Here is a 17,459-nt window from a genome sequence, read left to right on the forward strand (position 1 = left end):
GAGAAGTTAGGAAGCTGTTGAAGTAGTCCAGGAGAGGGATGTTGGTAGCTTGAACTAGAATTTTGGTAGCAAGATGGAAATGTTGCTGGATTTGTGTTCCATTTTGAATGTGGAGTTGACAGAACCAACCACTGAGAGATTGGATATGTGTGGCAGAGTGTGAAAGAAGAGAGATATTAAAGATAACTGCTAGATAAATCATGGTGTTGTGCCAAGATAGGAAAACTGATTAGGAACAGGTTTGGGTGAAGAAATCAGGAATTCTATCTGGCCATTTTATGTTTGAGATGACTTTTTGACTTCCATTTAGAGATGTCAAGTTGACTGACAGTTATATGAGTTTGGAGTTCTAGGGGAGGACGAGGGCAAACATATAACATGTAGAAGATATTTAAAGCCATGGAGTCTAAGTCACCTAAGGAGAGCATCTAGATGAAAGAACAGAAGAGGTCTACAACATAGCCACAATAGAGCCTTGGACGTTTCCAATGTTTAGAGGTCTAAGAGAAGAGTAAGAGCCAGCAAAAGACAGACAAAATTGCCCCTGAGCAAGAGGAAAGTCAGGAGAATGTCTCAGGAGCAAAAGGCAAAAATGGTTTAAGAGCCAGGAACAGCAAAGCATCAGTGTCAAATGCTGGAAAGAAGTCACGTTAAGAGAAGAGCAGAGAATTATCTTTGAATTTGGCAACTGGTCATTGGTGAGAGCAAGCTCTAGAGAGTATTAGAGATGGAATCTTGATTGGTATAGATTGAGAAGAGAATGTGAAATGAGGAAGTAGATATAACAACCATAGACAACTTCTTCAAGAAATTTTGCTGTGAAAAAAAGCATAAAAATGGGGCAGTACCTAGAAGGGAATGTAGGATCAAGGGAGATTCGTTTAAGATAGGAAATAATATAGTAATAAAATCACTGGTGACTTGACTCACGCATAAAATAAATGTTATTCATTTATTATTACAATTTTCCTTAGAATCAAGAGGCTTCTAAAATAGATTTAATAATAAATAAACTAGGTATTTTAGCAAGGAGTATGTAAGAAAAAGTGTGAGCTGGATGGAAAATTAGAATAGGTCTTATTTACATTATACTTTCTTTTCTACTTTCAAATTTGGTGCTTAATCAGCTTCACTCATAAGTAGCTGGGTTTTCTGATTAATCTTGATCTCTGTCCATTTCTAAAGGCCAGGCATGTCTAATTGTATTTTCTAAGTTTCTAGGTTTGTATCAAAATACACGTAGATTTGCATGAGTTTATTTGCATAATAAATAAACCTGCTTTGGTTGAACCTAAGACTGAAAATTTTGTCTGTTTACTTTCACCAGGGGAGGAAAGGGAGTTGATGAAGGAAGCTTAGATGTCTGCTCCCAGTCCATATTCATAGGCTAGATCTGGGTCCTATGGAGTGAGTGATTTTAGACTAAAAGAGCTATTTTCAGGAGAATTGTTCTGAAGCACAGGGTCACAGTGGCAATCCTTCAAATTCCAGCTGACAGAATATGTAACACAGAGTTCATCATACCATTTTTAACATGTTGTCTTTCGTTGGCTTCTAGGCCACCGCAGTCTCCTGATTTCCCTCCTCCCCCTGTGGCTACTCCTCTTCCTTCTCCTTTGCTCAGTCTTTACCTGATGACTTAATGCGGAGCTTAGTTCCCGTAGACCTTTTTTGTTTTGATTTTTTCTTCGTTTTAAACTTTCTCTCTGAGTGATCTCAGCTACTCGCTTGGTTGAAATCATTGCTAACATGCAATTGCTTCCTGAATTTGTATCTTAAGCTGAGAACTCTCTTCTAAACTCCAGAGTGGCATATCCAATTGCTTACTTATCTGTCTTTTTAGGTATCTTACATGCTTCTTAAATTCGATAACTCATCATCTTCCCCTTCCTTCTCCCTCAGTCTGCTCCTCCTTTATCATTCTCTGTCTCAGCAAATTTTAAGACTATCTGCTTGGTTACTTAAGAGAGAAATCTAAGAGTCATTTTTGACTCCTCTCTTGACCTTCATACACCACCTCCCACCCCTGTGACAAATCAATCATTATGGCTTGTTGATTCAGCATCTATCTTTTTAGTCTTCCTTTGTCTCCATTTTACTGTGATCACTTTAATCAAAGCCAACTAATATCTGACTACGGCATTAGCTTTCTAATTGATCTCCTTGCATCCACACAAAGTGAGATAATATTTTGGTGTACTTATGACGTCTCCACTTCCTCCTTTTTTCACAGTGTAATCAGTAGAGAGAAACTGCATGAAAGAAAGGAATTGTGTGGATGGGAACTGTTGGAGGCCAGTATTATTGCATAGTATTTCATTTGTTCCCATATTTTGCTAAAACATGTTTATAGTTGTGCCAATGATTGTTATTCTAATATTCATGTGATAACAATGTTCAGTCAGTATTCTTTCCTGAAGAATTGAGGGACACTTGGAAGTTACTAGGTAGCAGAGGTGTCTTATGGAGGCACTTTGCAAGCTTACGTGTGAATGCTTGGAGTCCCGAAGCTATAAACATTCCTTATACTGTGGTTCCTGGTGAATGCAGCTATTAGAGATGGAATTGGATCTTATTCATACTGATGTAGCTCCCTGAAATTGTAGTATTGCTTTCTATGGTTCTCCTGATAGTTATCAAGGGAATATTTACTTGGAACTAGCAGTCTTAACATTGGAGAGACTTACCAAATTGTGTTTTCAGAGATCTTGCTTCTCTTTCCTCTAACAGGTAGAATCTCTAGGTGTCAAAGCAGGTAATCACTCTGGATATTTTCATTCTGGAGCTTAAATCTAGGACTGGTACTCTACAGCCTGATTCTTGCATCCAATGGGGAAGATATTCCTGCTGTTGCCAGCTTGTAGGTGTGGGAACTGCTCTGGTCAGAGCTGTTCTGGCACTGGATTGTTGAAGCAATCCTGTAATACCTCCCATAATAATGCCGCTTGAATCAAAGCACAGTAAAATTAGCCCAGTAAGATTTCTGGCCTAGAAAGAGGAGTCAGAGAGACCATAATGTTCGTAGGGCTTCATACATCTGTGGAGGTTTTCACTGTGCTACCCCTTTCCTTTCTGAATTAGATGGTAGAAACTATTAGGAGTCTGTTCTGCAGCATTGGTCAATAGTCAGACAGATACAGAGTTCAAGCCCTAGGAAATACTACAGAATTTTTTGTACATCAGAAAACAACTGAGCACTAATACATTTTTAAAAACTTATTATGAAAAATGCTGTAGGTATTTTGAACTAAACTTTTTTGATTTTTATCTGAAATCTTTAGATTTGTAGTGTGTTTATTTAGATCTGGGCTATTCTTCCTCTCTTCCATCCATGGATATACTGTAATGATCCACTCTGAGTTGAAGCACAGGCTAGTTTGCCTTTACTGAATGAAAAGTATTCTTTTCTCCTTTTGTTACAAATTTCGTCATCTGCCTTTTATTTCTTATCCCTGAAGTGAATAGTTCTATGCTCTTACCTCAGGGAAATATTTACGTTGCAAGACTTTAATTTGGAAAACGTATGAAGACACCTTGTTCTCTGGACCATCTTTCTCATAACCCTTAGATTTTTATCAGTTAGATCCTTCAGATAGTCAATGGAACAATAATAAAGCGACAGAAGAGATAGTGTAGTTGTTTCAGTTAATAGATAGAACTACAGATGTCTATTTTAAGAAAATGGAAAATTTCTTTAGCATTTAAAGATTTTTGTTATGGATTATATATATTATATATCATATGGGTTCAGTAATGATTAGCTGTGTTTAGATATTGGCATGTATGGAGCATTTTAATAGAAATACTTTGGTACTCTTAAACTATAAAATTTAAATAAGCCATGAGGGATTATGTCTTATCAAGTAAGAGTCCTGTGTTGTTTTCAATTTAGAAGCGCATAATTTCACAATTTTTATTCTTTCAGTTAATTTTTGAGTTTGTGTTAAATTTCTTAAGACATTTAGCTTATAGCCACTAGGGATTTGTAAACGAGGCTCTTAAATAATTTAGTTTAAGAGCTAATACTTCAAATATTTTTGAGGATGATATAAAGAAGTCAGTGCTAAGCTTTGTTTTCTCATCTCATTTGGATGTTTCAAAGTACTAATTAAATAGTTTGAGTCATTAGAGAATTTTATGAACTTATTGATAAAGAAGAGGATACCATTGCTAATGGATATAGCTAATCATGTAAAAACTAATAATCTAGTATTTCATTTACTTGAGCATTGCTAAGCAAAAGTTCATGGGCCAAGATCATACTTAATATATTATGGTTATTGATTTCATTGTAATTTTAGAGTTTTCCATTGTAGGTAGGTTAAACTTTGGGCTTTTCTTATGGCCAGTGTATCAAAAAGTACAATGGAAAAAAAAATCTGTGGTGTTCTCACCCAGAGATAATCAGTATTAACATTTGGTGTTTATTCTTCTAATGTTCTCTCAGATTTTGAACATTTTTAAAGTTTTTGCTGCATGTTGCTAAATATTTCTCAAAAAGTTTCTACCAGTGTATAGTCCTACCAATAAACATGAAAGTGCTCATTCTCTGACTCTTTGGCCAATACTTTGCCAATTTAATAGGCAAAAATTCATTATGTTATTATTATTTTTATTTGAGTTCTCAATAACTTTTAGATTGAACATTTTCAAGTGTTGATTGGCTTTTTAGGTATCTTCTTTAATGAAATTGCCTTTGCCGTTAAAAGTTTCTTAACACTTCTTCTTCTGTAAGAACTCTAGTTAGCATTGTCATTTTCTGTGAGGTGCTAATAATTCTAATAGAATGGCCATGGAGAAATCAATTGCCACCATCTACACCATTTGTGAGAGTCCATGCCTCTCTGCTGGACTCAGTGTAAATATGGATCTGACCTTACTTGGAGGAGATTCTGAGTTTATCTAATATTTCCGGAAAGGAGTAAATATAAGCATTGCATACAGTTGGTATCTAACAGACAGAGGGTTGGAACTTTGCACAACAAAATTCTATAAATATTTGTTACATGAATAAATATGCTAAATAAAAGATACCTGAACATAATTGTTAGAATCCTGGTCCCAATGATTTGATTCCTTAGACAGTTCATAGTGAGGTTACTTCCAAGTACTATGCACTTTAGAGTTTATATAATGCATTTATATATATAATAGACTTTAATACAATAATAACCCTATGACATAAGTGATGTAGCTTATTTTGCATTTGAAGAAACCATAGCTCAGATATATAAAGTGAAAATCCTGAGGTATTATGGCTAGTTAGGATTGGAGTCAGTACTTAAATCCAGGCCATTTGACTCCAAATGCCATTTTTATCTCTCTTCATAAAAGTCTCTAATATTTATGTTACTCGTGATCCTTCAGTGCATAGAAAATTTAAAACAAATATTAGCTATAAGCTTTCTCTATAATATTCTGGAAATTCATAACAAATTACAAAGTCCATCCAAAGCACAATGTTTTTGATTACCAATATTGGTTGCTCTTGTATTTATGGACCTTATAACATGATGTGGTATGCTAGAACAAACACAGAAACTAAGAACCAAATTAAGCCCTGAGTGGTTTCCTATCCTACTTATGGGATGTGAATAGAAAATAATTAACTTTTCAATAAAATTTAGACATCCATTCAGTCAACAAATATTTATTGAGCAGCTACTCTGTACTAGGTAATGTGCTAGGTGAATAAAACAAATGTGAGCCTTCACCTCATGGAACTGGGGGTCAAAGTCAGTAAACATTTTTTTCAAGTAAATATATAGTTATACTTTTATCAAGTGCTATGAAAAACAAGTAGAGGGTACAATGAAAGTGCATAATGGGGGACCTAATATAGGTCAAAGAAAGTCTTCTTGACAAAGTAACATTTGAGCCCTTAAAGGATGAGTAGGAGCAGGTGAAAGGTGGTAATGGGGTGGGAAAGTGGAAGAAATCACTTCTGGGATATTGAAGGAACAAAAAAAAAACTGACCAGTATCATGTGTTGTGTAGTGAGAGCTGGAAAATAGGGCTCTGAAGAAGGCAGTTGCCATATTGTGTACTCTTTCAAAGAAGTCATTGTAAGGCTCATTCCAGTGAGGTTTCCATTGCTTAGACCATTTTTGAAACTCTTCCTATGGCCTTGCCTTCAGATCCAATTAAGAAACTTTTTTTTTTTAACAACTGAGCGTGTTTTGCAGTGTAATCACTTTATTTAATAGACTTGCCTCAAAAGGACTGTGATTATTCACAAAAATTGAACCTGCTCACTAGGGGAAATATATATATATATTTCATCACAGATAGTATGAGCTTTGAAAGTAAGAATTTTAAAAATGTATATGCTTCCACTTATATCAAAAGACCTTTCATAGATATAAAAAGTCAACTTATGATCGGAGAAATTTGAAACACATCAGGTTGCTTGTGTTTCAGTTAAATGGAAGAAACCCATGTAAAGTTACTTGTGAGTTAAAAAATTTGAGATGTTTGCTCCTGTTCATCTATAGAGACTGATCTATTCACAAATAGATGTGCATATTTGTGTATGTGTGTGTGCTCCTATGTGCACATATACAGATGATAGAATGATAGGGAAGGAGCATGTGAAATGGAGTCCAAAGCAAAGACCTTCATTCAAATACTCTGTCATCTTTTACAGGCTATTTGGTCTTGAAACTATTAAAGCCTCAATTTCTTTTCATCTATAAAGCAATAGCTACATACCGTCTACTCACAATTTGTGGATATTGAAAAAACAAATTTAGAAGTACTTTATAAACCAAAAAATACTTTATGATTATTATATATATATGCTTCATAAATAGATTAGTGTGCACCTATAAAAATCTAAAATAATAAATAATAAGCAAAATAGGGACACTCTTAGTTGAGGACAAATCCGTAACTTAACATCTTAGTTTATAAAAGGAATAAATTAATTGTTTACAATTTTATATTATTGAATGTTTATTTTGTGTCATTTAAAAATTTATATTACATGTTTATCTCATGTTCTTTTGTGACATGTTTATTCATGTCAAAACAGAATTCAACAGTTTTTAAAAACTTCTAAGTGTATTTAAGTGTCTGTTTATAAATAGTGATATGTATGTGGAAGGGGATAGAGGAGGTTAGGGCTAAAAGTTAAGGTAAAAAGTGGCTAAAAGGGATGTATCTATTAAAGAAATGTCATGGTTTAGGAGCAATGAGAGATCAATACATATATTAATCATCTCTATAAGTGAGTTGATTTTTAAAATTTGGCTTAAATGCTACTTTTAGAACATCTTTTGTGGAAAGATGGATGCACCTGGATATAGAATAACCTAAGGTTTTATCTAAACCAGAATTAGTCATTGAGAATGAATAGTGATCTGGGGTACTCTAAGACTATTGGAGCCTTTGGGAAATATTTTCTTCTGAAAAACGCTGTGCTCATCATTACTGAAATAAATTACTAATAGTTGATAAAGTCTTTCTGGCTTTGGCTGTGTTTTTTTGATTTGTGATAAAGTTCATATTTAATGTGTGCTGTTTAAGTGAACTTTAATTGATAGGGTATAATTTTTTTCTAAAATTACATGAATAATCATCTAGGCACTATGTATGGCCTATAGAAAGGGACCAGATTTAACATTATTTACTTTTCCTTAAAAATAAATAAATGAAGACTTTTAAAATTAAATAATAAATTAAGATGACTAATTACGTATTTTTCAAATCTCTCTTAAGAAGTATGGTATTATGAATGCAGACAATAGAAGTCCTATTGTCTGACATTTTTATTGCTTCATGATATCAAAAGAAGGATATACCACTTATTTTTAGAGTGTTCTGGTCCTATGCAGCAGCCTGCACATTGAAGAGACCTATATACTCTGTTGCTGGAGTTATTCATTTTTCAGAGAAAGAAAAAAGGGTTAGGAAATGCATAATTTCTCTTCCCCTTACTCAGTAGTAACATTGAGAAGATACCTTGTCCCCATTTTTATTACTTCTGAGATTTTATTGCTAGCAGCCAGATGTGCTGAAACTCCTGACGACAGCATCTATTTATTGCGTGTTTTTAATAGGCTTAGAGAAATATGAGTAGAGTACATGAAAGCAGCTCAGCTTCGCACTTCAGCTGGGAATGCCCAAAAAGCTTACTGCTGTTTAGAATTCTTGCTACAGTCAGGAGAAAGCCGAAAGCCGCACGGGTACTGAGTCTTCTACGACTGAATTAGAAGAATAATGACTGTACAATTAACTATCAACCTCTGCTCATTTAAGCACAGTTTTTACAGAGCTCAGGAGAAATATGGAACTTGATTGGCATATTTTTATTTGATGGTGTCTGCAAATAGATGACTTTAAAGACAGGTGGTAAGGAAAAATAAGAGAAGAAAAAAAAAAGAAAATGCAATTTGAGACATTGCGCCAGGTCTGCAATTCTGTTTTATCTCATTTTCATGGGGTTTTTTCATCCCCCCCAAATATTTTACAAAATGAGCTTTTTGGACAAACACTGAACAATGCAAGGTAAGTAAAGCTAAACTATATTCTTTTAGTATTGATATTTTCAGAATAATAATCCTATGTCTGTATTAAATTGTTCTGTATTGCAATGTTAGTATCATAAGGGTGTTGTCTTTTTTATCATAAATAAAAAATTTATGTAGTGTTCTTCCTAATTGATTTGAAGAAGGAAAATAAGCTTACTTCAAAGCATAAAAAATCTTAAATTTAACTAGCTTGACCTCTGAAACATAATACAGGCTGTTTCATGATTTCATTTTCTAATAAATAAAATGACTAACTTAAAATGTCTGATAGATTTTTTTCTTTGTGATCATGGCAGGGATTACATTGCATATATAGGGATGGGGCTATATAATCATATGTGATTTGTTGGAAAATGTGAATTAGCAATCATGCATGCTCTTCGTAAAACATGCGGAAGATGTTTTCTAGGTCTCAGACATTTCTCTATGCAGGGTGGATCAATAATCACTTTTAAACAAGCTGTATTGTGGAACTGCTAGTAATGCTTTGTATTAGGTTGCCTGCTTTGGAAAGATGCTTTGTTATAAATGCATAGTGCTTTTTCAAGCTGATCTTTTTTTGTGGTGAAGGTTGTTAAATTATGAACATATGTTTTAGATGGTTTTCTGGCTTACACTAAAAGAGAGCGCCTGTTAAAGAATGCTGTTGATTCACCCAGTTCTTCCCTCGTTTGAGTTGTTTGCCTTTTGAGAATTTTTAATGTTATATACCTAATATTAGAAAAGACCTCATTTTAACTAAATATATGTGGAGAAAGAAATTCTATGACCATGATAATGCACTGAAACCTTCTGGAAATTGAGGGAGAACAAATAGTTTATAGAATATTGAATGGTTTTGCTGGTCTCTTCCTTTTAGGATCTCTGAACAATGTGAGGCAGCCTATTATAGAGATTAAAAAAAATAGCTGTTACACAGTGTATATCCTAATTTAGTAAATGAAAAGGAGGCTTTTAAAATTTGTTGGCATTTAAAATGTTTCCTGATGATAAATATGTCTATGACCTTTTCTTTGAATATAGAATAACATATCTATTTTTTATAAAATTTCACTTCTTTCCTCAATACAGTTCTGTTCAATTAACTGATTTGATAGTTTTCTATGTAGTTTTTGGACTAATTTAAAATATGTAGCATTATATGAAATGCTATGACATTCTATAATATGCTATCTATATTTTAAGATACTGGGCTTTTTTTTTTTTACATCGCTTGTGTGTCTGTAATTTATGATAAAAAATAATCTGTATTGCATGCTATATTTAAATAAAAGAGGCAGTATGGCTTTCTTCAAAATTCCGTGACTGGAAGATATGAGAGTTTTAGGATTTGTACTCGTCCTTTATAAATATTTTCCTTATTTGATTTCTCTCTCTTTTTTTTTATGCTAAGAATTTATGTGTTTAAAAGTATTACTATTAGGTCTGGTTATATATTCACTTTAGAAATTGTGCTCTTAACGGCATGGCATGGAATTAAAGTAGATGTTATTAGTTTTAAAATATGATAATTTCTATTTTTTGAAGGAATTGTGTGCATCCCTATCACCATGCTTTTGCTTTGGCTTCAAGTTTCAGTTATCATTGGCATGCTTATAATTGCAATGCTCTCATGATTGAAAATCTGGAATTTTATGCTGCTACGATTAAATATTACATTGTGAAATTTTTAATGCTTCTGTAAAACCAATCTTATTTAATGTATTTTGATTTTTTATCTAAAATTATCCAAAAATACCAGTTAATCAATGAAGAATTTATTCTGTTTTGGGGGAAAAATCCGTCTTTATATGTTCTTAATTTCTTAGTCTTCAAAAAACAGAAGACATTTTTTCACATGTAGATTTATTGATCTTTGTAAATAATCAACTACTTGATTTACTTTTAAAATCAGTCAAAACCAGTTATACAAATAGTTATTATTTTGGAAGTATAAAGAGTGAAAATAAGTTTATATAAACTCACCAATTAGTGCCTCCACATATTTTAATGTTTTGGTTACTTGGTGTTCAAATGAGATACAATGGTCTTTTAAAATTCTTATTCTGCTTAGATTCTTTAAAAAAATACAAGTACCTAGCCATCAAATTTCAGTTAACACTGAATCACAAAGTAAAATGTAGACTAAAAAATAATTCTTGAATAAAAAAATCATGGAAAAAGAATGACCTGAGTATGTCATCAGAAGATGTGATCTTACAACAACTTTAAGAATGTTTTGAAATAATGGGCCTTTCAACTTTGTAGACTTTAAGGCTCTTGAGGTTTGAAGTATCAATTATATAACTATCACCTCTGGAAATAACAGTTTTGGTTGTTATTACGCTAATAGTAATCATTTAATTGTTTGGACTAGTTGAAATGGAATATTCAGTATTTGTATTGTGACATTAACTATGATTTTTAAACGGATAGAAAAATAACATCATAGATATGGACAATTAGATTATATTTTATTCTAAATTGCTTTCTAGGAGAAATTACTAGAATAGTAATATACATCAATTGTAGACAATATATTATTAAAAGGGGACCCATTCAAGAGTTTTCTTGAGACTTTTCCTAGGTAAGTAATCTTATCCCTAAATCTGCAACTCAACTTTCATCAGGTTTTCAGATGGGAGGGTAGTTTGCTTCTTTGACATGTTAGCAATAAAAGGTTAAAAGATGAAAATCTCCCATAATAACTACTCCAGAAACATTTCCAGGTTTAGCTTGTCAAAGGAGCAAAGATTTTTAAAACACCAACGATATTTTATGTATCATAAATCACTAAACCAGAGATTAATATAGATTGTTAAAGTATTTTATTATCTAATGAATAATTGACGTTTATTTGTGAGTGAAAATCATTAGAATATTTTAGACCAACTTTTTGTTGGAAACCATAGCACAACCCTTATGTTTCAAATGGAAAGTTTTTAGCTTATTCTCTTATCATTGTGGTTTTTGAGTACCATTTTAGTGCATAAAGGAGGTGGCAGCATAGCCTGTCTTTTTTTTACAGCTAAAATGAAATGACTGAAGGTCCAGTAAGAAAAGAATCAGTGACTGCATCCTTCATAAATCCATTTGATAGGTTTTGATGAAATGCTTCTTTAACTTAAATTCTTGTTATCAAGTTCTCTTACTGTAAACCCATTTTTCCTAAATTAAATTAACCAGGATACAAAGATAATAGCTTTTGTCACCAGTAAAAAAGTCCTCAAGTACTAAATTCACTATGAAATCTAAATTTTGTGCTCTTGTCTTCGGAAGCAAACATAAATATAGGGATGCTAGAAGGTATATTTTTAACAGATTTCACTGCATTTAGTAATCAATTGCTTTGAGCAATATTCAAATGAACATGATATTGATAACTATCTTTTGTGATAAAATTTTTGGAAAAATGTGCTTAGTATTCTCTAAGTTTTTCCATTTGCTGATTTTTAGTAATCTTTCTCTTACAGTGAAGAAATATGTATTTTTCTCCAGAAGTAATTATTTCTTTGTCACCAAATGTGTGACTGTGAATTTGCTTTGCCGACTGGCCACACAGGGGCATAATAGGACTGGAATTTATTCAGAAAAGATATTAAAGACAATGTTTCTCTCCCTTCCATATACATATAATGAGATATGCAAAATTTCATATTTAAAAGTAAGATTAAAAAAACTTAGTAGGCCAAGGAATATTTGGATTTGTTGGTTTTTTAAATTCCAAGTACATTAACTGTATGATCTGGTTTGCCTGGACCAGTCGCAGTTTATGCCTGCTGATCTCCACTAATTATTGTTAGTACCATTTTTCTCTCTCAAAAGTGTTTGACAATAAATTACAGGGTCACTCTAATTATAAAAATGAAATGTAAAGCTTGACTTCACCTAGTGTAAATGGACTCTTTTCCACTGAAACATTCCCACAGTTCTAAAAAAAAAAAATTCTTTTAAATAAAATTTGGTTTTGCAAAATGTGTTTAATTATTTGGTCTGGTAGTGTTTTTGACCAGAAGTATTTAGTGTTTTGCATAGCGTTTACTAGTACTTTGGTTTATAATGAAGCTATCAATTTGTGTTCAGGATTTTTGGCACAGACACTTGTTATTCATCACGGCACATTAATGACTACTTTGACATCGAAAGAACAGCATGCTTACTTTTCATAGCTCTGAGAGTGCAGTCTGCACAGTGTGCATTGTTTGGAGTTGGTACGAGCACAGCCCAATTGGTTTTTCATGATAGGAATGTTTTGCATGAACAGTCTGTATTCTGAAGTATAAAGCACCCAATAGTCTGATACACACACACATGTGCCCTTATACACACATGCATATATTTATGTACCTATATAAACTTTGTTAAATGTATATAATTGCTATAAAAATAATAATTATATATTAATAGACATAAAAGTTTATCTTAACAATTGTCTTCATATTTCCAATGAAAATGACTTTTTATTCATAGAGATTTATCATTAATGTTTTTACCAGAATATTTACTGTGGACCTTAGTTATATACCACAATTGTTAGTGTAGATACTTAATCTGATACTGATATACAGTCTTTAAGAATTTCCTTTATTGAAAGAGCTTTTTATAAAGCTACTGCCTTTGTTGATGACTGACAAGTAAATGTTAACTAGGCTTTTTTTTTATTACCAACTTCTATATCATATTAAGGCTCCTAGAAAACTGAAACAAGATAATTACTGGTAAACTTTTTTATGTTTAATTCTGGCACTATTCACTGAATAGTAAAATGAATACATTTCGTATGTGCTATGGGCTATCTTCATATCCATTTATGTATGTCTCACAAAGATTCATGTACCCAACAAAAGAATTCCTAGGACTGACCCACAATTTGAGTTTAGCTTCTGAATTTGAGAAATTTTAAGTATCTTAGAAACGTGTGTGCGCACTTCCTTTTGGGAAAAATGGAAAAAGCGATTGCACTTTAAAACTTGTATTTTAAAACATGAGGGCTAGTTATTTTGCCTAGTGTTTTTCAAACTATGGTTTTTGGTTTTTAGCAGAGAACACTTCAGAATCTAAACATGTAAAAGCAGGTAAAAGTGGAGCAGCTCTGGTTTAGAAAGTGGGACATGGGACCCACATTAGGTTCTAAGAAATGCAATTTTCAGGGGCCAGCCCGATGGCGCAGCAGTTAAGTTCGCACGTTCTGCTTTTCAGCCGCCCGGGGTTCACCAGTTCAGATCCCGGGCGCGGACATGGCACCGCTTGGCAAGCCATGCTGTGGTAGGTGTCCCACATATAAAGTAGAGGAAGATGGGCATGGATGTTAGCTCAGGGCCAGTCTTCCTCAGCAAAAAGAGGAGGATTGGCAGTAGTTAGCTCAGGGCTAATCTTCCTAGAAACAAACAAAAGAAATGCAATTTTCAGCTGCTTATTTAAATAAAACTCAGGACTTCTCACTTAGACTCCTTTAAATTTCCATCCCATTGTGTCAGCTTTGAAATGTTAGAGCTGGAGGTAATGGAAAATGGCAAGGAAGGTTGCCATGTTTAATTAAGGATTGATTTGCTCCTGACTTTTCTACAAATATTGGGGTAGCTTTACAATGCAAAGTATTGAACACAGGACTTGTGTTCATATTTTGGGTCTGCTACTTACTGACTGTGATGTTGGTAAAGTCATTATACTATGAGCTTCTTGAGTTAGGGACTATATATTTATTAACCTCTGAATTTGCACACATCATATCCCTCATGCTTCTTTTCAGTCAATACTGGCTCCCTGCAGCCTCCAGAACCAAATATTATTCTGGTTTTTTTCCCTAGTATAGATTAGTTTTGTCTGTTCTAGAACTTCCTCTACTTGGAATTATATAGAATGTACTCTTTTATAAAAGCCTTTTAATCAGCATAATTAAAAAAAAATTCATCCATGTCGTTGCATGTGTGAGTAGTTTTTTCCTTTTTATTGCTGAGTAGTATTCTATTTTATGAATATACCACAGTCTCATACACAGTAAGTCTTTTTTGTGGACATATATTTTTATTTCTCTTGGATGAATATCTAGAATAGGAAATATTGGGTCACAGGGTAGGTGTGTGTTTAGTTTTATAAAGCCAGACCATTTTTAAAAAGAGTTGTACATTTTACACTCCCACCAAATATGTTTAAGAGTTTAGGTGGTTCCACACACTTTCCAGGATTTGATGATATGTCTTTTTAATTTTTGTCATTCTGGTGATTTTATAATGGCATCTACTTATGATATTATTTTGTGATTGCCTGATGACTAACAATGTCAAGCACTTTTTCATATGTTCATTGGCCATTTGTACATCTTCCTTTGTGAAGTGTCTTTCCAAATTAGAAAAAAATTAGGTTGTTTTTGTTTTTATAAGTGAGTTGTAGACATTCTTTCTCCATCCCTGAGTATCAGTCATTTGTCAGATATGTATACTTTGTGAATATTTTCTCCCAGTCTTTGGCTTGCCTGTTTATTTTCTTAACAATGCCTTTAGATGAGCAGAAGTTTTAATTTTGATGAAACCTAATTTATCTATTTTTTTTTCTCTTATGGTTTTTTTCTTCTGGGTGCTGTGTAAAAATCCTTTGCCAGTCTCTAAGTCTTGAAACTATCCTCCTTTGTATATTCCAGAGCTTTAGAGTTTTAGCTTTTCAATCTAGGTATATGATCTGTCACATTAATTTTTGTGTGTATGGTGTGAGGTAGAGGTCAAGATTCATGTTTTTCCAGGTGGATATCCAGTGTTTTATCACCATTTGCTGAAAAGATTTAAAGATTTCTACTTCCTATTGGATTGCTTTATCACCTTTGTGAAAAATTAAATAATTGTATGAGTGTGGTTAAATTTCTGGGCTATCTGTTCTTTTCCGTTGAGCTATTTACCTATCTTTTTATTTTACCCCTGAGGAAGATTCACCCTGAGCCAATCTTCCTCTTTTTGCTTGAGGAGGATTTACCTTGAAGTAACATCTGTGCCAGTCTTCCTCTATTTTTTGTGTGTTTGTGGGTCCCTGCTACAGCATGGCTGTCGATGAGTAGTGTAGGTCTGCACCTGGGAAAGAAACCCAGGCCGCCAAAGTGGAGCATGCTGAACTTAACCACTAGGCCATGGGGCTGGCCCCTATTTGTCTATGTTTTGTTTTGTTTTGTTTGTGAGGAAGATTGGCCCTGAGCTAACATCCATTGCCAGTCTTTTTCTTTTTGTTTGAGGAAGACTGTCCCTGAGCTAACATCTGTGCCAATCTCCCTCCACTTTGTATGTTTGCTGCCACAGCATGGGTTGATAAGCCATATGTAGGTCCACGCCTGGGATCTGAATCTGCAAACCCTGGGCCACTGAAGTGGAGTGTGCAAATGTAACCACTGTGACACCAGACTGGCCCCTATTTGTTTGTCTTTGTGCAATACTCCAGTGGTGATCTTGAAGTTAGGTAGTGTAAGTTCTCCACCTGTATTCTTCTTTAAGATACACTGAATATTCTGGGTCCTTTGCATTTTCATATATATTTAATAATCAGCTTGTTGATTTTGATTTAAAAGTTTACTAGGATTAAGTCTGGGCTTGCTTTGTATTTCTGTACATTGATTTGGGGAGAAATAACAAAATTGAGTCTTCCAATGGTAAATCTCTTCATTTATTTAAGTCTACTTTAATTTATCTAAGAATGTTTTATAGTTTTAAGGTTTTAAGGGTAGAGGTCTTGAATGACTTTTGTTAATTTTTTTCATAAGTATTTAACATTTTTGATCTTACTGTAAAGGGAATTTAAAAAAAAATTTAGTTTCTAGTTTTCTGCTAGTATGTAAATATTTAATTTATTTTTAATATTATCCTTGAATCTTTTGATTTTGCCAAATTTACATATTGGTTCTAATGGTTATCTTGTAGATTTGTTATAATATCCTGTGTAAACAATCATATCATCTGTCAGCAGAGACAGTTATACTTCTTTGCCAATATTTATGTTTTTTATTTCTTTTTCTTGTCTTATTATAATCCTTAGGACTAATAGGATAACGTTAAACAGAAGTTGTGAGAGTTCATTAGTTTATTAACAATTTTTTAAAAAATCATGAATGAGTCTGCATTTTGTGAAATGCTTTTTCTGCAGTTATTTTTAAATGATCATGATTCTTCTCCTTTATTCTGTTAATATTGATAATTATATTAGTTGAGTTTTGAACATTAAACCAACTTTGCATTTCTGAGTTAAATCCCAGTTGGTCTGGGGTATTGTCCATTTTATATATATTGCTGGTTTAAGTTTTCTACTATTTTGATAAGGATTTTTTCATCTATGTTCATGAGAGCTGTTGTACTGTTTTCTTTTATTGAAATGTCATTGACAGGTTTTAACATTAGGGTTTTTGTGACCTCATAAAATTAGATGGGGAGTTTTTAATTCTACTCTATTTTGTCGACAATTGGTGTAAGATTGGTGTTATTTCTTCCTTAAGTATGTGATAGAATTCACCAGTGAAACCATTTGGACATGAAGTTTTCTTTGTGTGAAAGTTTCGATGAAGAATTCTATTTCTTTAAGATAAATAAGACTATTTAGATTTTGTTTAATCTTTGTTCGTTGAGGTAAGTTGTGTTTTTCAAGAAACTGGCCATTTTATCTAAGTTGATTAATTTGTTCTTATAAATTTTATAATTTTCCTTTTTTTTTAAATGTCTGTGGAATTTATAGTGATAATCTGTCTTTTATTTCTGATACTGGTACTTTGTAATTCATGATTTTTCTCGTTTGCTTGATCAGTTTACCTAGGAGTGTATCTTGTATATATATTATTTTAGCTTTGTTGATTTTCTCTATTGTTTGTCTACTATTTCACTGACTACTGTTCTTATCATATTCTCTTTCTTACCATTTTAATTGTTTTTCTTCCTGAAGATCCAAGTTTCCATTTGATGTATCTTTTCCTCAGCTTAGAGAACT

At 33.0% G+C, this 17,459-nt stretch overlaps 1 protein-coding gene across 49 annotated transcripts in view; it reads left to right on the forward strand.

Moving 5' to 3' along the window:
• The window catches only part of RIMS2 (regulating synaptic membrane exocytosis 2), a 573,066-nt gene that overhangs the window by 217,991 nt on the left and 337,616 nt on the right, over positions 1 to 17,459 (forward strand). For 9 of the 49 annotated variants that reach the window (XM_070630769.1, XM_070630786.1, XM_070630787.1 and 6 more), the window contains exon 1: positions 7,824 to 8,508. The exons of 34 other annotated variants lie outside the window; for them this stretch is intronic. In XM_070630769.1, coding sequence (XP_070486870.1) covers positions 8,387 to 8,508 — 122 coding nt within the window. In that variant the 5' untranslated portion in view covers positions 7,824 to 8,386. Of the gene's footprint in view, positions 1 to 7,823; positions 8,509 to 17,459 lie in introns of those variants that run through there. 6 more of the 49 variants (XM_070630785.1, XM_070630788.1, XM_070630783.1 and 3 more) reach the window with 3 other exon arrangements.

This window comes from Equus przewalskii, chromosome 8 (assembly GCF_037783145.1).
Source record: "Equus przewalskii isolate Varuska chromosome 8, EquPr2, whole genome shotgun sequence".
NCBI classification, from domain to species: Eukaryota; Metazoa; Chordata; class Mammalia; order Perissodactyla; family Equidae; genus Equus; species Equus przewalskii.